We start from the raw sequence: 22,005 nt of genomic DNA, 5'->3' as shown, positions 1-22,005 counted from the left end.
TCTGATTTTTCCTGGGAATGTTGCCACAGACACCCAGTTCATAATATTCGCAATACTGCAAATGCAAGGGCTTTCATCCGTGGGCCATAGGCTCAGTCACCATTGTGTTACCTCATTCGGCGATAGATAGTGACTTAACAGACATTTATTTAAATGAAAATATTTGAGATTATTACTTTAAGCAAATGTCCTCTGGGGAACAAAATTGTTGGTTCTTGAATTCCAATTACAATGTATCTATAATATACTAACATGGCCAAACATATGCGGCACATGACATCTAAAATCTCTTCCAAAATGATGGGTATTAATATGGCTTTGGTCTATTCTTTTCTGCTATAACAACCTCCACTCTTCTGAAAAAACTTCATACTAGATATTGGAGCATTGCTCCAGGGATTTGCTTCCATTCAGCCAGAAGAGCATTAGTGAGGTCGGGCGCTGATTGGGTGACTAGGCCTGGCTCGCCGTTGGCTTTCCAATGGATCCCAAAGGTGCTGGAAGGGGTTTGAGGTCAGGGCTCTGTGCAGGCCAGTCCAGACTAATTCGAGACTGATTTCATGAAAGCAGATCTTTGAACAATATTTCAGTAAACTTTCAAATAACTAATGTAAAAAGAAATAAATTTTTTTTTTAAAAACATGCAATATTAAATCACACGTATATCACCTTAAAATGACCACTGACTACCAAAAAGCATGGTTAATTAAATTTTTGTTTTAATATTAAAGCAAGCTGGTGAGTAGAGAGATTACAGTTTTGTGTCTACAACAACATCATCTGCAATTGCAGTAGGGATGAGGAAAATGTTCTAATATGTTAATCTACATTTATATTTGTGCCTTGATCTTATTTTGAAAGTAACCTTAAAATCACAAGTAGTTAAAATTTTCTCGCCAGCATGCTAACCTCATCAACGTTAGATATAATTAGCTAGCTTTTACCAAAAACTAATTCATTATTAGTTTTATGGTTCCCTTTATTTTTCTAATGTATCACTTATGAATAGCCAGGTTTCTCAGTGGTGGCTGCCTAGATCTTTTGGACTACTCAAGCAAAACATCAATCTTTGCTGAGGTTATAACAACTACCGCTGCTATCATTAAATGCCTAAAATTGTGGGGCGGGGGGGGTTCAAATGGTTACACTTTTTGACAGTTTTTTGTAGTACAGAATTTGTATTACATAATGTACAACAGCACAATGGAGGCATTGCACAGGCCAGACAAGAGGCCTTCGTAGCAAGGAATTTAACTATTTTTATTTTGTGTCAGAAGCAATGGGGGGGGGGGGTGGAGCTGTGGCAGGAAGGTGAAGTGAGGATTGGAAGCCATGCCTGGGTCCTGTCTGGCCGCAGGGTTACCTGGTTTGACCGGCAGGTGGGCAAGCGTGGAAAAGGATAGGGAGTTCTGAGAAAAACAAGTGCCTTTCTGTGAGACTAAAGACCTTTTGTAGGGAGGCAACCAATTATATGAATGGGCTTCACCTGTTCCTCTGGCTTTGAGATAATTGGCTGCCTGATTCAATAATTGCCCCTTGTGGAGCTGTCCATGCTTGTGTGGGGAGCAGGGGTGCTGAACTTTCTCCTGGTCCCACTGATGCTATCCATGGTGCTGATTTCCCCTGCTGTGGAAAGGAATGGCAGGATTTGATGCTGGCTGCATGCAGGCAGGGGTGGGGAATCTGATCACTACTCCACAATGTGTATGTGTTTCCATAACAACTGCTATATGCACTCATCATGTTGGTCAAATCAAAAATATGGGCTTTAAAAATATGTGCTTTAAATCAAAATATAAATTATCATATTTTGCCACAAATGCAATAAACTGCCTCTTAAGATATAATAATGTGCTTTTGTGAGTAGCAATAATATATTATAATGCAAACAATTGCATGCACTTTATAGATTCATTATGGGTAAACCAGTTAAAGAATACATTTGAAAAGAAGCCACGGGGATATGTAAAGGACTTTAAAACAGCATGAATTCAAAAGGTCAAACATAAATAACATCTAATCTGTACATCAATATTGACACCACTAGAATACACAGACTATTCCTACATACAACTAGTCAGGATATTCATATGGATATCAAAACATTATTTTGACATTTTAATAGCAAATATTTAAAATACCAGCAATTTGTATTTATGTCCAGGATTTTAAGATACACGACTGTAAAAAAGCAGTAGCTTGCTTGCTGTTTGGTTATCTGCAGTATCATTGCATAAGCCTAAAAATCTAAGCCTGAAGAAACCATGGGCTGTTAAAGGAGAGCCTTGTATGGCAGCCTACAACAATGACAGCATGCAGTGATCTCTGAGATGGATATGCTACTGGAGGAAAGCGAGACATGGCGATAATGTATGTTGCTGCCCCTAATAGCTGAGTTAGCAGTATATTCCTCTATTTGTCTTCAAAGGAACCCAACTACATAGAGGAACTGGATTAAATTGTCATAGCGATATAGTATAGATGCCGTAAATGATGGTGACTGAAGTTAACCTAGCCCATTCAAACTGCCAACTATAAAACCCTGTGCTGATAAACAATTAAACGCTCTGGATAGCTAAGCATCTTTCATCTGCAGTCTCAGGTCCTCAGCCATGTTCTGTGTCTTACAGTATTGGCAATGCATGCGTTTTTCCCCCAAAGGAAGAAGAATTAGCTGGAATAGGTTAAGCAGTTCAAAATTTGTTTTAATAATAGTTGTGGACAAAGAAGAGATCTATAAAATTTCATACATGAAATGCAACACTTAATCGCACCTAATAGGATCATTAAAGTCTCATTCTCAGCTATTGGGCACAATCAAATGAAGACAAAGTACCCGAAATCTAAATGTTGACATTTTCAGATCAAAGACATATTGTGCTGTCATTAGTATCATTTAGTAAACATTAATTCAGAGAGGGGCTGGCTGTGCTCCTGCTGTAACCCGCAAATGATGCACAACTGTGTTTGAAATTATACCGGATAAGTATCTCATTAAAATGACAAAATAGCTTACAGTTCAAAGCAAAATGCTTGGTGTGAGGCAGAGCAAAACGAGCAGTATACCCTGTAATTCTACTGTAACACAGAGGACATCAAAGAATTTAAAGTTAACTTATCATGTTTTGCAATTATGCCTTTATTTTACTGAAATAACTTATTGAGATGTTGCTGATGAGTCATAAGGGAAAGAAAATTATTATTTGAAATGACGCTTTAGTTGAAACTATCAGGTCAGAAGTGAAAGCAAGAATTATGTAAATAAAGACCTACAACCTAATAACTGTGCTTTTATAAAATCTTCCTCCAGGTAACAACCTTGATGTTGCCTGGCCATGTCTGTTCTTATAAAGACATCAATTACTGTATATCATGCAGCAATAATATCAATTCAGCTCCTGCTGGTTTTTTCAGATCGGTTGACTGACATGGCAAGTCAAGAATTTTCCAATTTTTGGCTTTGAAAAACTTGTTAGTCAGTATGTTTTAGATCATTGTTTTGCTATAGGGTGAAGCACTGTCCAAATCATGGAGGTGTTTGTTTGAATATTTAGAATATATATAAAAAGAGGAACATTATGCAACCATGACAACAAACATACACAGACTGCCAGCACTTCAGAGCAGCCTGAAATCCAATAGTGCAGAGTACATTGACATAGAAATACAGTAAATGTCAAGCGTTGTAACAATAACAACATTTTGATGACTGCTGCTCATAGTAATTATGCTGTACATTTATTCCCTTGCAGTTATGGCCATTATTGTGATAATAAAACAATACATCAGTGCGGTGGGTGGAACTAAAGTCATACATTCAGCTACGCTGTAAGTAATCAAGAAAAGGAAAATAAAATCTTGTAGTATTTATCGACAAAGTTTGTCATGGTGAAATGGATCGTTTCCATGTGCAGCAAGAAAATCATCTCAGCTTTAAAACATGGTGGAGAGGCTGATCTCCACTCTTTCAGGATCACTTTTTCGCTAACAACCATCTCTAGCGTAGATATTGCAAATTGATCCTCATAGGCTCTGCTCTGCAAGCTCTCAGAACACCCAAACACAGCGGTTTTGAGGTCTGGAGTGATGTCACATTTCAATACAGTAACATTTGAAAATATCTACCCAATAATTGTAAAGTAATGCAATGTAATTTACTATGCATGGCGCAAATTACCATCAGGGCCGCAAAATTATGTCAATGTTTACGTCTTCTTTCTCATGAATAAAGTGCCATGCTTATTGTCTAAGGATGTGGCTGGTCTCACATTACCATTAGAATTGTGTTTCCTTGATTAATATTAGCATATGCAGAAAAAACATGCATTATCAAGAAAACATGTCTTTGCCCCCAGGTTCTACAGCCTTGTACAGCCATTCAAGTACATACAAATTCACCAATAGGAATGCAAATTCATCCATCCTCTGTTCATGTACATAAAAACCAAACTTTCCCTTTTGCCTTTCAACTGGTCATTCACACAGCATTATGTCAGTCACCATGACCATCTGTAGACCAGCAAGAAGCTTATTACCATTCCATTCAGTCTGAGTTTTTATTGAAATTGAGATTATTTAAATGTCAGTATAGAATGGCCAGGCCATCATTGCCACAGACCTCTGATGCAGTACCTCAAAAACAGATCAAAACTAGAAATCCCTGTTTATCCGACCATACCAGGTGGGAGCTGGAAAGAAGTCAAAAGCTCAGTGCTGCGAGTCCCTCCTGCACATTGGCATTTTGACACAGTGTTCGCCAAACATGCAAAAAAAGAAAAGGTGAATTAATTTCCTGTTCAGTCAGGTACTCAGTCTGGCTTGCTCACATCAATGCTGTTTCACTGTTGACTTAGTCACTAATTGATCTGTGGCCTCAAATCTCATTTCACTAATAACAGGTCTGGATTCACAGAAGCACCATGACCACAACAAATTGCTGATTAGAACTAAAGACTGTGGTACAAATACAAATGAAATAAATGCATCATACTCCACTGTTCATTCTCCGATGGAACGCTAGCTGCTACTATAAGAATACATTAATAACGTACTGAAAATAAATCATTATGGATGCAGCCGTTTTAGCTTGTAAGTAATAACAGTTATTGAAATGGAAATTAAAAATGCTAATCAAATTTCCCAGGTATAATTACTGGGGGTAAGCACAATTTAATAATCCTGTTTATAAGCAAGAATGCCTGGCTCTGTTGTCATCAATTACATTCACCATGTGAAGAAGATGGAGCTAGATGTGTTTCTAAATGTACCTATGGCACACTTGAGCATTATACCAGGATGAGTAAAGAGGGAATGCAGGTGTAATCACATGGGAGTTTATCATAGCCCATACCAGTGTTGGGCAAGCTATTGGAAAATGTGGAAAGCTACCGGGTACTCCACAAAATCATATCAGAACTACAACAAAAATTATTATTATTATTATTATTGATAATAAACATATGCTTCCAACCTTTTTATGTGGCTGTGTGAAGATGCATCCAATATGAGGTCAGAGGGTTGATTAGGATGTTTGTTAGAATAGAGACTGAGGGCCCAAAGATATTTCTGTGGGAAACCCAAAAAATGGCAAACTGTCAGTACTGCATAGCTTCGGGCTATGCTCTGTAACTTAGCAGATGGCATAGCTGCCATCCCAATAAACAGAGCTAGCATTAAGGGGGGGGGGGGGGGGGGGGGGCTTAAGCCAGTTTGGGGCCAATTTACTTTTGAAATATTAAAATCACAGAAAATGACTTGTTGATGAGGGTGAGGCATGATAAGTTTTCAATTGCAAACTGACTTTATGAAGTATTTGTCTGTGCTGCTAACTGTGAGACAGGTTAGCTAACCTTTCCCATGGAAGTCACAAGGTCTGAGTTCTTTCAGAAAGCAGTCCTTGATTAAAATGATTTCTATGATCATCAGCATCCCAGGAGAGACACTGTTCTTCCTTTAATTAACACTGAAAAGGAATTGGAAGTTGACTTTAACAATGCCGTGAGCCCTTTTTCAGCAGACAAAGTGTGCATCAAGTCAAACAGAATTGATTTACATCACAGCCTGTTGACTGTAAAGTTAAACTGTCTTATTTGATATTCAGGCTCAGACAATAGATATCAAAAGGTTTAAAAACCTAATTATGAGGGTCAATGATTGATGAGGCTTTCAAATGGACACAAAAAAATGTTTAATGGAAAAAAAGTGAGAAAAAAATGTTTTATGTTTACTTGAGCATTGCCTATGCATTCGTTTTTTTATTCAATACAAAATTGTGGTAATGCATTGTGAAACAAGCTGGATATGTTTACTCCCCCAAATGGTGTTGAATAATATATCTTCTGTGCATTACTCATAAGCAAAATTTGATAAAACATCAATATTTATACTGGCTGAAATGTATAACAATAATTGGGATGGCAGATGCACCATCCCACCAAGTTATGTTTTGGTGGGGCAGTATACCCCTTACCTACATTGCACCAAGAGTTTGGCACTTTTCAGGTAGGGGTGTGTCATTCATGAACGATTTGTTCTTTTAGAAAAAATTATTTTTAGTGAACGAAACATACTGACTCATCTCCATGTAAAGATTTGTTCATTTGATTCAGCTCTCAGTAAGTTGCGAACTTGCCATTTGCTGAAGCAGCAGCTACTCCTTTTTAGCTATTTTCACCATTAGGCTGTGTAGTAGCATTTAGCCAGCGACAGCATTTATTCGTTTGAGTGGGCCGTGCTTTCCGATCCCCTCCTGTCTGTGTGATCAAAAGAAACAGTCCCTAACTGAAAGAAGCGGCAACATTGAAGAACAAATGAGAAGGAAATGGGACCAATGAGTCCCATTTCAGTTGCTGGAGACCTACCACTTTTGGAACCTCTTGGACAAGATTAAGTTATTTTGTTTTCAGTGGTACAAGCCTGATATCATATATTATATATCACATATGGGAAACACTTCTTCTTATCGACCAATGGTGATCTAGGCAAACACTACTAGGCAAATTCTGGCAAACCAGAGGAAGCTTTATTATAGTTGTATACACCAAATTGATTTTTACAGTCTGTCCTAAAGCAGAATCTACTCTTCAATGCCAGTGATCAAATGTTAGCAGATGGTGTTTCGGGGTTTCACAACTTACAGTATAAACCCAAAAAAAGGGTCTATGTCATGTGTGAAGTGCTTTATAAACCATTTCTACTGAAAGCCAGATGACATTATCTCCACACAAATGAGAAAAGATTGACTGATCTGGATGGCTCTTTGGATTGGAGCATCCTTCAACTTCTATGGTGTGAAGCAGTTACTGTATGTAGTCATAAAAACTGAGCAGGCCACCTGTCCATCAGGGTTCATTACCCCCATTGATTTATCCAATGCTGGGATTCATGCAGAGAGCTGATAAGGACTCTTCTTTTCAAACGATGAAATTGAACCAATCTACCCCTCAAACAACAAAAAATGTCATTGCTGAAAGTTGCCAGCTTGTGACTGCACTTTATATGTATTACATCTAATTCAGGCACCCTGACTCAAATTAAAATCTGTCTTTGCCAATTTAACAAGAACAATGGGAGTTTCACAAGTTTTGAAATTAGCAGTCCAGTGAGATTAATTTCCATCTGTTTTCCAATGACTATTAAATTCAGAAATTATTGCACATACAGTAACATTATACAGTAATGTGTGGTCGATGACTATGGGGTGCCATTAAGGAAAAAAAATTAGATAAGAGTGTTACTGTACAAATGTATTGGTTGCTTGGAATATATATTTGTTTTATATGCATATTGGTTGTAATTGACATCTATTGGTTTGTAATTGGTGTTTCTATTGGTTTGATTATCATGCATATTGTTTTGCTTCAGAAAGCAGCTCTTTTATATCTGTAACATTGTGTAATAATAATGATCAGGACAGCAACAGGAACAAGTAAGTTTGCTCTGAGAAGATACACTAAATTATACATGCTGGAAACTAAAAATCTAAGCCTCAGTATAGTCTTTGCATCCGGGAGCTATAGTGTAGTACATGAAAACAGAGAACACATTCTATTTTCTTTGACATAAGTTCCTTCGTGAAAACTGAGAAACAGCAACTGGCCTAAGATTGAGGATTTAAAGCATACAGGGTTTATTCTGGATATCATCAGAAGGACAATAATTTACTCTTATGTACACTCTGTAGTCGTGTCCAAATCTTTGCTTGATTTTTCTTTGGTCACTCAATTCCTTATGTGAAAATGATATGATCCCTGCAGTGGCTGGTCCAAAGTTCCAAAACAATTTGGAAGTAGAAAGTTGGTGTAAAATTGAATAATCAGTAAATGAAAAAAAAATGAATAATCACTCTGGACAGAAAGAAACATCAAAGAAAAATGGAGATATCAAAATTATGTTTACTTGTATGTGTTAACACTTGCAGGCCTCTTTCCCAGTCAATTAATAATCCGACTATCCTTTCAAAATCATATTAATGTGCGAGCTGATCCCTAGTTCCCATGGCATACCATGTGGGTACAGCATGCCCTCCCCACACACAGGTGCTCATTTCTCTACTATTCTATTTGTACTTACTTTATCTGTCTTCAAATTAAATTAATCTTAATACAAACAACAAAGTCACACTTGAGGGAATTTCTGCAGACCCATTTCGTATGCTTTCACATCATGGGCTTTAATAAAGACTTTAATAACCAAGATTTAGGTACCTGATATGTTCACCTGATTGCATGGCACTAACCTGAATAATGAGTACAGTGTACAAAAATTTCTAAAGCTATTTGAAATTGGATTTTAATATCTGTGGCCATGCTTTACGTGCATGTTGGGTCCCTCAACCAACTTCGAATGGTTATCTCTTTCTATTCATTCCTAACTGTCATGCAAGCCAGAGCTCAATTAAACATAAAGGAAGTAGGTAGCTGGATCAATTCCTTCCTGATCCAAAGCCAAAAATAATAAGAAAAATAATAAAATCCAATCCATTAATTCATGTGATGAATGGACTCTAATTAGCCACCTTGACAAAAATTTGACCCTTGCTAAATATGTAAATGCATGAGCATGTCTGGTTAGTAATCATGATGAAAACACATTTCAAGAGAAATACTTAACTGAAATTCCATTCTAATTTTGATCATTTCCATGTTCAATCATTAATTCACAAGACTGGTATTAAAATGATGACACTTCTGGTCCTGCCTGCTGTGTGGTCCATTAGAATTCGATCCATTTCAATATTTGTGATAAATGTTAACTGACCTGGTCAGATTATTTTGGTGTTTGTCTCAAAATGAATAGCCTAGGAAGGTTTCATATACAATGGAGTTACACAAGTGGGAGCATAGAATGTGTACCAAAGAGTAAAGCGGGTGAGGTACACAACAATATCACCGAACAAGCCAACTAAAATACAAATATTTACACCAAACACTATAAAAACATGGAGAGTCAATGAGGTTTCACGTAGGATAATTCCTTGTATTAAAAGACATCTCTGGAGACACATCTCTCTTCTAAACCAAACTTGCTAGGCATGTGGACAGTGGACAGAGGGCTATCAAATTCGGCATTAGAAGGGAGAGAAGCTTTGAGAAATAACACAGGAAAAGTTATATATGCTGTATACATATTAGTGCATAATTCTATTTTCTAAATTATATCATTTTAAGTGCACTCACTCTATTAGTAAAGCCTGAATAGGACATACGTGAGTGACAGAGTTCAACTTTAAATAAGACTCAAGCATCATGCTGTACCCCACATAAACTATTGTTCTTCTCCCTCCTCAGCCCAATCCTAGCCCCAACTCCCTCTCCTCCCACTGCAGATGACTTTGCGACCTACTTTGACATGAAAGTAGAAGACATCCGTGGTTCCTTCTAATCTCCAGCACAGTCTTTTAGCCTCCTCCCCATTGATGCCGACACCAGTCTACCCTCTCCGTGCGTACACTCTCCCTTTACAGATGCTGATGTCTCAGTACTTCTGATGGCTCACCAAATTAACACCTGTTCACTGGGCCCAACTGGTGACACTAAACTGTTTCTCTTCTTTCCTCTTTTGACACACAGATTTACTCACGTATGCCTTTTGATATCTCATCCTGGATCAACAGCTCACACCTGAATCTTAATCTGGCTAAGACTAAAATGCTCTACATCCCAACCAAGTCTACTCTCCTCCAGAACCTCTCCATCACCCTGGACAATACTATAGTGCAAGCAATGCTGCTCAACTCCAGGTCCTACAGTGCCGCAGTGTCTGTAGTATTCGTTCCAACAATGCACTACACCAACTGATTTCACTAATGAGCTTACTTCCTGTCATTGGTCACAGCCTGTTTTCATTCATTTCCATTGATTAACAAGTGTGCCAAAAATCTGAATAAAACGTACATTGGCAGGTAAAAACACAGCTTTTTTTCTTCAAATCATGTCAGGAAGATTAAATTGTGCAATGCAATGTTCACATGGGTGTGTGTGCACATATATGACAATACTGTGTGACCTATTTCACCCATTTGTGCATTGAAAATCCAAAGTGGAGGGAGATAAACACCTTTCATGATGTGTCATGCAGCTTTATTTCTCAAATTATCTTTTTTTTTCTTTTAACACACAAGCCATACATGGAAAGAGCCAGATGATTGCACTCTCATCAGACGGTATTTTAATAGAGGAAGGGGCTACATTCAACTTTGTGTTGAGGACCTATGGCGATATTTTACCACAAATTCACAAAAACAGCCTGTAGATTTCAGAGAGCTCTACTTCCACTTTTTCGTAGATAAAGCCCATTCTGTGTTTAGAAGTCTAATGGTCCAGGAGTGCAGTGTCCTTCCGTTCCAGTGCCCTTTTTCCACCCGTGTGCTGCATGTGCATAACCTAAACTAAACTAAATGTGCCGTTTCCATTAGTTGCAAGGAAGCGTTTCCTAAAATCCAAGACAAGCAAGTGTGCAAGGTGAGACTGAATGCATACTGTACGTAGTGATGACGTGAATCTGCTAAGACTAAATAAGTCTTGCTGATTTATAACATGTCTTACAACATTTAACTATTTCAAATTTCAGACTTACATACAAAACATTACATTTTTTATCACTCTTATCTAAAAGAAGATACAATATATAGTGCAAATGTGTCACCTTTAACAGTATTCTTAACTATTAGAATACATGCCAGCTAATTCTTACTGGTAGCGATAATCTATGAGGTAACTCCAATCCAATTCTGCCTAAAATACAAACTTTATTGAACCCACTTGTAGATCTATTATAACATGCTTTGTGGCTTTCGCTAGCTGTGAATGCTGGCTATATAAGACTCCATGAATTGTGGCGTCAGCTTTACAGCTGCTCACCAAAGCGTGTGTCCAACTGGCCATAAGTTTTCTTCAGACCGCACCTCAATTACATGCCAATCAGCATTAATTCTCCTACTAGCCTGCTCGTAGTCTCTTGGATTGTAACACTGTGATCCTTCCTGTTCATTGCATATTGCAACTCGTCCGTTTGTCTTCGTGGCTGTACGCCGGCGCGGATGCTAACCTAAAAAGAATTGTAGTTTAGGCACCAACCTCTGAAATAACGAAGGTGAGCAGTTTTGGAAATAAACTGACTTCGTCCATTCTTAAACTATGTCTGAATAAGCCGGACCCAATGGGCGATAATGAGTGAACAGTAAAATTGTTATATAGATTTTGGCTAAGCCATGGACTCTCTGATACTTTTTCATAATCTGGCATATTTTAAAATTGTGACAGCGGTAAATTATACCTGCAGGTAAACAAGTGGTCATACAGACGCAATCAGATGACTGCACTGCTCCTGGTTTCCTTCATTCCTGCGCAAGGACACTAGAGGGAGTCTTATGATGTATAAAAATATAATGAAGAAAGTTCAACTTCAAACGCGTTAGTGTAAGTATTTATTTATTTATTTATTTATAGAATGTACTTATCAGGAACTTGTATTCGTAATATGCCAGTCGGAAGATCTGCAATCCAAAGTTACTACGTGATAAGAATATGTCACTTTAATAACAAAGCTGCACATGTCACAATTTGAAGCGCATAAAGGTTACAAATTAGGAATACATATGCGCATGCTGTGATTCTGTTTTCTCTCTATTTAAATCCCCTGTGTTATTAATGATGACGTTGATACATCCTCGTTGTGTGACTTCTAATTAAAAAGAGGGGAACACTGCACCAATTTTGAAAGTATTACAAGGATGGACTGTTTATAATAGTATGTGTATTTTATTGTATAATTATACATTAATCTTCTGATTTCAACTCCAATCACAATGCGGAAACAACATAGATGTTGGCAATTATACATTTTATAAATGTACTACTCGGTAATTCATAGTATACTACAAAGATTTGAGGGCAAGGCTATACCTAGAATGTACTCACGAAAATCCACGGCAGCATAGGTGAACAGAATATACGCTTAAGTAGCCTGCGCCAGTTATTCTGAATCTATAGGCTTAATTAACAGAAATATACGAAAGCGTTGTGTTTTACGCGTTAGTATTTCAAGTGTGAAATGTTCAGGGTATTCCTTTTATAAATTAAGGTATTTAGGAGGATAAGTACTGACGTCAGCTGGCGCCTTTAAATATTTATCATCAGCTCTTTGCTACTGCAAAGGCATTCTTGGGAAGTTTGAGAGAGCAGGCACCGAAATGAGCAGCCTCATAGCTCTGAGATATTGTAAAAGTAGAAGGAAGCAGTCCTGGCAGAAAGACATGAGACAGAAGATAGCATAGCGCATGTCGTCATACTAATAGTATATATTTATTTAATTTATTGGGTTTCCAGTATTGTACGCAAGAGTTCCAAATTTACAAACTGAGGAAGCACGAGAATCTGTTGGACAGCACGGAATTGAAAGTCGTTTGCCCTCGGACAATGCGTAATTGGCTCACGTTTCAATTGGTTCAGTTCTGTAATTTAAACTACGATGTAACAACTGACCCATCCGAACATCTTTTTTATACAAACGAAATGACTTGGCAGAATGTTTTATGTGGCAAATCAGCTACCTCGAGATCACTTACTGGTCTTTTGCAGGAAAATGTAGTCAATCTATCTAGGCAATGGTAATGTCTCAATCTAGCGCGCTGGTTTCACCGGAGCTTATTTCAGCCTGTGTATCACATTGGAATGCTGCTTGATCCTACAGATGTCCTGGGAAAACAGACCTGCCCAGGGAAAATCCAAAAGGAAAAACATGCAACCTTTTAATCCATGGAGACATGGCATATAGGTTCCTCACTAGCCGAGTTGTGCCATCTTCAAACAGGCTAACCAGAAGATTTCTTTTCGTATTCACGCTGTCTTTGTCCTTCACATATTTATGCTACAGCCTCATATTCTGCTCTGATACCATCATGCAAAACCAGAGTGATGAGCAGCACAGGTGCCTGCTTTTCCAGAATGTCGGGAGCAAAAAACTTCTGCAAAAATCGCATTACTGCACTTTGCCTGTGGATGCGAAAGGAATCCGGGATGCCACTTCTAATATGGGTCTTACTCGCCAGGGAACAAGTCTAGCTCACAACCAAAGTAAAAACTTTGTACCGTTCCTCAGCACCCCGCGGAGTATCAGCGCGCCAGATCGGAGGTCTAATAACAACACTGGCTCTCCAAAATTTGGGAACAAAAAGTTGCCAAATGCCATCATTGTTGGCGTAAAGAAAGGGGGTACTCGAGCTGTGCTGGAGTTCATTAGGATCCACCCGGATGTGAGGGCAGTTGGCACAGAGCCGCATTTCTTTGACAGAAATTATGACCGAGGTTTGGACTGGTACAGGTAAGCAACTCTCCTTGTCCTGATTTTTCTTTTGTGGTTTACAGTACTTCGGACTCACACCCACACACAGCATCATTTTTTGTATATTTACAGAATAACATCCCCAACTAATTGTTTTAGTATTAAGGGAGGACAGTTTAAACTATGCAGATTCACACACAAAGCTACGCTTCTGTGTGCAAATCCAATGAAGACTCACATAGTAGTGTCGGTTGCTCTATTCTACACCTACAGTAGTTATTTCAACAACCGGACCATGTGTAAATTGCTAACGGTGTGTTACGGGGTTGGGGCTCTGTTCACACAATCTACAGAATTGTGTGACTGAGGAAGTTTAAGTACAGATCACCTTTAAGTCACGTGCTATCTGATCAAATGATTTAAAGGCGTTTGATCCACTAACCCAGCGAGAAAGTGGTGTTGACAACGTACTTTATTACAATTCGTGTTTTTGTGTTTCAACAGGCCTACTAATTTATTCAAGCGGTAACTGGATGATTTATTCATCACAGCAGTCAAGCATAATGACCAAGTTGTCCATTACCCAGACAACATTGATATCAGTGAGCACAATCCTTTGCGCGCACGGGAAGTGGGCATGTACTTTTGGATTACTGACATAGTTTAATTTCTTCGGTATCTTATTGAGCATTTGTTTTTCAGTCCCAGAACTCTCCATAACATAGAGAAGGGCACGGATAAATATACCGTGACCGGTCGAGCTAATGTATAAATTGTGGAACAACTATGTTATATAGAAAACAGTGTTTCCATGTTCTTAGACATGCATTAGACTGCATTTTCCGTGCAATGACAACATACTGTATTATGCAATGTTTAAAAAAAAAAAAAAAAAAACGAATTGACAACTCGTGAAAACAAGCGTTTTTCATTATTTCCAATTTAGCATGAGAACGCACTAGAGGTCGGTACTCGGTAGTAGGATATCTCTCGTCCTCTCTTTGTCGTAGTCGGCACTTAGTCTGTCTCCACTACACAAGCACAGCTAAAAGCATCTTAGCATTTCCCCCTTGACAACATTTATCGAAAAATTTAACCGTAACGTTGAATTTTAACAATGTATTTAACCGATACAACTAGCTATATTTTGACAATATGTCCACCAGACACATTTGCCACTGAAAAGGAGAATGTTGATTATTATTATTATTGCTGTTGTTGTTGCAGATATATTGTATGCAATATAAACAAGAATCAAAGATTCCGAAATGGCACTACACATTATAATGTAAAACATGTAGAATAAGGATGTTACCCAGTAGTAAAAAATAATATAAAAATTTACTTTTTAGAGATAGCATTTATCCTTCAGGAAGGTCAAAGCAAGAAAGGATAATGGATTGAAGAAAGGTAAATTTGGTCTATTGAACTGTACACCAGTGGCACAACCAAAAAATTAAATGTATTACCTTAAAATTACATAAAATGAATGACCTTAACTGAAAATAGAATAGGTCGTCATTGTGAAATTAGCTGCAATTAAGATGCTGTCATTATAGTTTTCTTGGAATTCTTTGATCAAATGATTGTAAAACGAAACTCATAATGTTGGGATTTGAAGAATGAAACTGGTGGTATCAAGTAGTATGTTGCATGGAGTACTGTAATTCAACATATGACTAGGTCAGCCTTTTATTTACTAATTTGCTATTTGCTTGTTTTATAATATGTGCAATTAAAATACTGGAGAGTTTTAGGTTTCTTCACAAGTAGTAATGATTTGTATCTCTTATTTTCTATAATCAAAAATGTGAAATTAGGTAGAAAAAAATAAAAAATACAGTGCAAAAAATACAGTGTAATGATGGCCTGTCAGTCAGAGCATGTTGTATGGCTTCACAGGGATACTTCACATTCTGGAGTTTTAGTTTATATTTTCCACTGGCCCAGATAGTTACACAAAAGATTGGCCCTGACCAGGATGAAGGATATTTACAGAAGTTTCTGAAGCATTGTCAACTTTATAAGGGCTGATATAGGGGTTAAAAGGGTTTCATTGTCTTGTAATTTTGTAGTTTTTCTGTAAGCAACAAAATACTCTGCAAGTAACTACAAAGTACAGCAATGTTATGCCTCCAGAAGTTGTGTGTGTGTACATTACGTAGTTATTCTTCCAAAAATGTTGTTTAATCATATTTTCAGTTTGAAGTATTTTCGATGGTACATGCAACCTGAAACCACAGTGCTTAAGAAAAGATGTACTAACACAATTTAAAAAGTGATATTTATGTTTACCATTATAAATAAATGCTATAAATTAATGTGTCATATAGAGAGCCTCTGGAAATACATTGCTGCATAGCCTGTTCTGCAGTTATTTGAAGTGTATTTTCTTCCTTTAAGTCACAGACCTATATAATAATAATAATAATAATAATAATAATAATAATAATAATGCCTATATCCCAGCCATTGTAAAGCAGGCAGGTTGTCAGAAACTTAAATACATCTAAAATGTTCTTCATCACACACAGAAACTGTCTATGCTAAGAAAAACACACTAAAACTGAAACACCAGTAAATTAACTATCCTTTTAAAGTTTCAATGAGCAGATATTTCCTTTCCGATGATGTGGCAGTCCAAATATAGACTGTAATCCGTAACTCTGATTAAAAACATTCTCGAGGGGGTTTATTAATACTGGGTTATTGTACGTTTTTGCTTCATAACCTGTGATGCAATCTTAATCCAATGGGTGGGTGGGTCTGAAACATAAATATGACCCATCAGCCTCCCACAGATGATGACAGATTGTTCTTTGGATGGCGGGATGGTTGTGCAGGTTGTGTATGAAAGGACAAAAAAAGGCACTCGCTGAAATGTTCATATACCACTCTAAGCCACACATAAATACAGGCAGCTCATCCCTGCTGTAAATTAACTCACTTTGCACCTGGCTAGAGCAAAAGTGTCTGTCTTTAATGCAGTAAGCATGCAGAGTCTGACAGAGAAAATAAAGAGGTAGTAAGAATACAGGTATTTCACCACAGTTATGGCCAAAGGACCAGAATAGTTCTTAATGTGTAGTTTTTGCTTACATTTTCATAACATCATCACTAATATCATAATGGGAGGAATCAACTTGTTGATTCTTATGATTTCCAAAATAATTTAAGGGACATACATACCTAATGACACATATAATGCCCCATATGCGAGTACTAATATTGGGTACAGTGGTTCCTCTTGATATTTAATCTTAATTTATTATTCGGATTTATTGATATTTAATATGCTTGAATTGCTGTCTGCACATTCACATGCAGATTCTGTTAACTGGAAGAACTGCTGCAACTTTTCAAATTCCACGGGGTATATGGTAGAGGTGGGAAAAGACATACCATGGCAAGTTACATTCATGGACTGCATAGATATATATTAGCAAGTCAATTTAGCATTTTAAAAGCACATCATGCAATATGAATTATACATTTTAAATTAGGCCAATGTCGGAAGTGCCGCCAGAATGGAGGAAGTGTGTCCTTTTGCAAATGTATAATATACACATGCAAACATGCACAAGCACATGCACGCACGCACACATGCATGCATGCATGAATGCATGCAAACACACACACACAGTAAAGCTGCAAGCTGTACTATTCAATTTTTGTCATATTTGAGCATTACAATCAAACGTTGCATATTTCACCATAATTATCATTATCAGGAGTTTGTTCCAGGAATTTCCATCTGAAAATGTGTTCCTTGTCTAAAATCCACAGTGACAAAGCTGGAGACATTTTGTTGTTAATAGGGATGAGTAATGGCAGACAGGAGGGGTGGCTGTAAGATGGGAAGTTGGCATGGGAAATACATTCAGAACATTTTGTCCATGTCGGTTGCAGGATTTACTAGTAGGACTAGTTAGCCTGCAGTTATTTTTTGGCTGTATTATTTATTTTTTAAAAATAAAACAGAGTAGTTATATATAAATAAAGACCCTTGCCTTCAATGTCCCCTGTAAAGTTTTCTTTCCATATTTTTGTTGGTTGCTTTTGTTTTGCAACAAGTTATATCACACTTTCATATGTACGGGATATTGGTGAGCTACAAATTAGTCTTCTGTGTCTCGTAAAATCATAACGAGGGTAGTAAACTTGCCTAATGCAGCTTTTCATATTTGCACAAAACATTTGTGTACAAATTAATATAGAAGGACAATACTGGGTTGGTTCATCCCTACTTATTATTCACTGTAAATATTGAAGTCACATTTAAAGTTCCTTCCTAATCCTTCCTGAAAGCTACATTTCACCCTTCTGCACCACTGCATTGGTCGTTCTGACATGTGCAGTCACAAGCTAATCAGGGAAGACAGCAGGGATAACATGGCCTGAAGTAGCTCTGATTCTATAAGAACTGGACCTATATCTCAAGACTGACTATCAACTATCATTTTAACTGAACAGTTCTCCTGTTGCTTCCTCCTTTTATCCCAATTTGCTACTTTTGTCTTTTTGAAGCTAACCAAGAGAAACATCAATTTTGCTCACATTTCCAAAACAGTATCAGGATAATCCCCAAGCCTTTTGGTATAATGTTCTATGGACAGACGAGTCAAAAGTGGAACATTTTGGACAATGTGAGTTCCATTATGTGTGGCCTAAAGTGAGTACAGCATTTCACAGTAAGAACATCATAACAACTGTAAAACTTGGTGGTGGTAGTGTGATTGTGTGGGCATGCTTTTTCCATTATGAAAGGAACCATGAACTCTGTTCTGTACCAGAAAATTCTTAAGGAGAATGTCCGGTCATCTGTCCTTGAGCTGAAGCTGAAGCGTAATTGGGTTATGTAGCAAGGCAATGATACAAAACACAAAAGCAAGGCCACATCTGAATGGCAGGAAAGAAACAAAATGAGTCTTGGACTGACCTAGTCAAAGTCCTGACTTGAACCCAATAGATATGATACAGCAGGACCTTAAATGAGCAGTTGAGAAATAATTGTAAAAATGTGTTTTGTGTTTACTCAGATTCATTTTGTCTAATATTACACTTTATCTAAAGATCTGAAACAAGTCTGTGTGACAAATATGCAATAATAGAAGAAATCAGGAAGGGGGCAAATATTTTTTCATGGCACTAATATTGTCTTTTATCACTATTGCAGTGATTTATCTTTATATATTTTTTTGCATAGAAAGGTCATTAATGTAGTATTATCTGTTGTTGTGGACAGTTATTGGATTATAGAATACCATAATACTCAACCTGGGGTGGCAAAATGACACTCCAGGTTGATTATTATGCCTAATTTTTTCTTTTGTCATCTCAAGAGGTTTTACCAACTGAGATGGGGATTTTTGCATCAAAGTGCGAAGAGTCTAAGCTTTAAATCGGTATATGGATTGTAGTGCTACACCTTGAATCAATAACAAATAAAAGCAATAATTTAAAGCAATGTTATTTTTAGATGCCAACTTCTAATTTCATGGCCAGTGGGCTTTCAACCGATTCTCAAAAGGCCTAACCTTGATGCAGACATTCTAAAGAATTACAGACCAATTTTGAATCATCTGTCTCTGATAAAATTATTTGAATGGGTTGTCACTAAGCTGACTGAGCACATGTCCAACCATAATCTCTTTGAAATGCTTCAGTCTGGCGTTAGGTCATTTCACTCTACTGAAATTGCATTTACTAAAGTTGTGAATGATGTACTCCTTGCTATTCAAATGCAACATCTGTTCTTCTGCTACCAGCATTGAAAACTGTTGACCATAAGATACTTATAGATTGCCTAAAAACGACTTCGGTGTTCAAGGCCTGGCTCTTTCCTGGTTTGAGTCTTACCTGTATGAGAGAATAATAATACTCTGACACCTGTATGATGAAATACACTGTCCTAGAAGGGTCAGTTCTGGGTCCACTGCTTTTTCTCTATCTACATGCTTGCACTTGGCAACATTATTCACAATCATGTTATGCTGATGATACCCAATGACATGTATCAATTAAACTCAATGATATCACTCAACTGCTAAACCATGAAAACTGTCTACTGTCTATTATAAACTGATGTCCTCTCAGTTATCCCTTCACCTGGTCATAAGCACCCATGTCTGAATATTGTCAGAAATTTGGATTGTATCATCTCTCAGAATGCCACAGTTAGAAATCTATGTGTTACATTTGATCCCAGTGTGTTATTTAACCTGGACATCACACAGATACCCAAAGCTACCTTTTCCCACCTCAGAAACACTGCGAAGATCCAGCCAATCCTAATGATGCCCGATGCTGAAACACTTGTTTATGCCTTTGTTTCCTCCAGGTTTGATTACTGTAATGTTTTCTTCTCTGGCCTCCCATCTGAAAAGCCTTCAGCTTGTGCAAAATGCTGATGCCAGAATTCTTACCAAAACTAAAAAATGAAACCATTTAACACCTGTCCTAGCATCCATAGCTTGGCGTGCAAAAAGGCAGATTCAATTTTAAGGTACTTTTGCTTACATATAAAGTGCTGCACAGGTTTGTGTCAATCTACTTGTCAGACCTCATTGCACCTCATATACAATCACAGGCTTTAACCCTTAACCCAGTATATAGGGGGTACGATGTATAGTTTAACGTTCAGTTTGTGTGTTGATCCAATGTTTTTTTCTTGTTTTTAATGCGTCTTTTAGCCACTTACAAATGTGGCAATATAAAGCCCTTTGAGATATTTTATGTGTAGAGGGGCTATATAAACAAATAAACTTTGAAAAAAATAAATAAAATAAACATTATGATAAGCGCCATAAAGACTGCTCAGCCCCTGTAGTAATGAGAAAGATTATTTGGCTGATTGAATCAAAAGTGCTTGTTTCTATGGCTATTATAAACTATTTCAATTTGGCAGTGATTAAATTAAATTTAATTAAATTTAAATTAATTAAACAGAAATGTGTCCAAGATTCAAGATTGCGTCTTTATCTTTTATTTTACTGCATGTTGGCAACAGGAATGAATGCAAATCCTCATTATTGTCATCCTGTGTGACTGGAACCCATAATTAATTGCTTACCAGCACTGACTGTTCAAAAGCAGATAAAGCCTTGTTTATTTCATTTAGTTAGCACCAAAGGTATTGAAATGACATCTTCTTTAAATGGCAATAAAGTACTGGAAACAAGCAAATGAGCATAGTAAAATACTTTGTTGTTGGGTAAAACATCCTTTTTAAAAAGAGTTCCTCCCCTCTGAATTTGTGAGAACATCTATTCCTTAGTACAATCAAAATGGTGTATTTAGTACTGCTGCGCAACGGGGCCAACATGGTCTTCTTTCGGCGGTGCTGAGTAGGCAAGGTAACTGCCAGGTAAGACAGCTACTGGAGGGTAGTAGGAAGAGAGGACTGGATCAACCAGAGATATATTACATCCAGAACTGTATACAACAAATATATGTGCTGATTCTGGTCATTTCCATCAATAACTATGGAAAGTATTGCAAATACAAATAGAGGTGTGAAAGTATCCATATAAGGATTGTAACTCAAAGTATTCAATACAGGTAATACAAGTCATATCATATAATACAAACAGAAGTGCATGTAGTTATAACAGTAGAGGCTATTATTATATATTGGGTTCTCCTCAGAATGCTCTGATGCATTGGCTAGTTATTGTTTTGACTTTGCTGTGTGTATTGGTTTACACTGTTTAGTTGTTCAGCCTTATTGTATGTTTAGTGTACTGTGATTTTTCTACTCTCAAAAACCATGTCACATAACAAATCCCTGAACTGTGCCAATGTAGCAATATTTGGTGACCATCCCCAGGTCCAAAAATTTTGACTAGAAATAGGGGTACTGGGAATGGTACCACAAAGCAGAATACCCACTGCCCCATCTCATTCTGCATGGTGCAGGTGAGATTTTTATTGGACGGTCTAAACCTTTCTCCATTAGTGCATTCCTTGGAGCCGCTGTGTAGTGCAAATTTCTGTTTTGACAATGCTTAAAAACCTTTTTAACAGCCCCCACAAGCCATCTACAACTGAACAGTCATTTACTGTACAGCAGCAGCGCTCACCACATCAGCAAGGACTACTTTCAGACCTGATGCAATTGATTTTCCTTGCAAAACAAATAAAATGTTCAAAAGATAATTGTCTGTGCCATTGATTGACTCGTCTGTGACCACAGACATGCTGTCAGCTGACTAGAGAAGTTCC

At 37.4% G+C, this 22,005-nt stretch overlaps 1 protein-coding gene across 1 annotated transcript in view; it reads left to right on the top strand.

Annotated features, from left to right (window-relative positions):
* The first annotated feature begins 12,459 nt into the window (after window positions 1-12,459).
* LOC118219763 (heparan sulfate glucosamine 3-O-sulfotransferase 2-like) overlaps window positions 12,460-22,005 on the top strand; it is a 54,170-nt gene continuing 44,624 nt past the window's right edge. The window contains exon 1 of the mRNA XM_035403152.1: window positions 12,460-13,821. Within this exon, the coding sequence (XP_035259043.1) occupies window positions 13,265-13,821 (557 nt within the window). The 5' untranslated portion in view covers window positions 12,460-13,264. The remainder of the gene's footprint in view (window positions 13,822-22,005) is intronic.

Source organism: Anguilla anguilla, chromosome 2 (assembly GCF_013347855.1).
Source record: "Anguilla anguilla isolate fAngAng1 chromosome 2, fAngAng1.pri, whole genome shotgun sequence".
Classification (NCBI taxonomy): Eukaryota; Metazoa; Chordata; class Actinopteri; order Anguilliformes; family Anguillidae; genus Anguilla; species Anguilla anguilla.
Note: the sequence above shows the minus strand (reverse complement) of the source record. Positions and strands in the feature narration are given on the sequence as shown.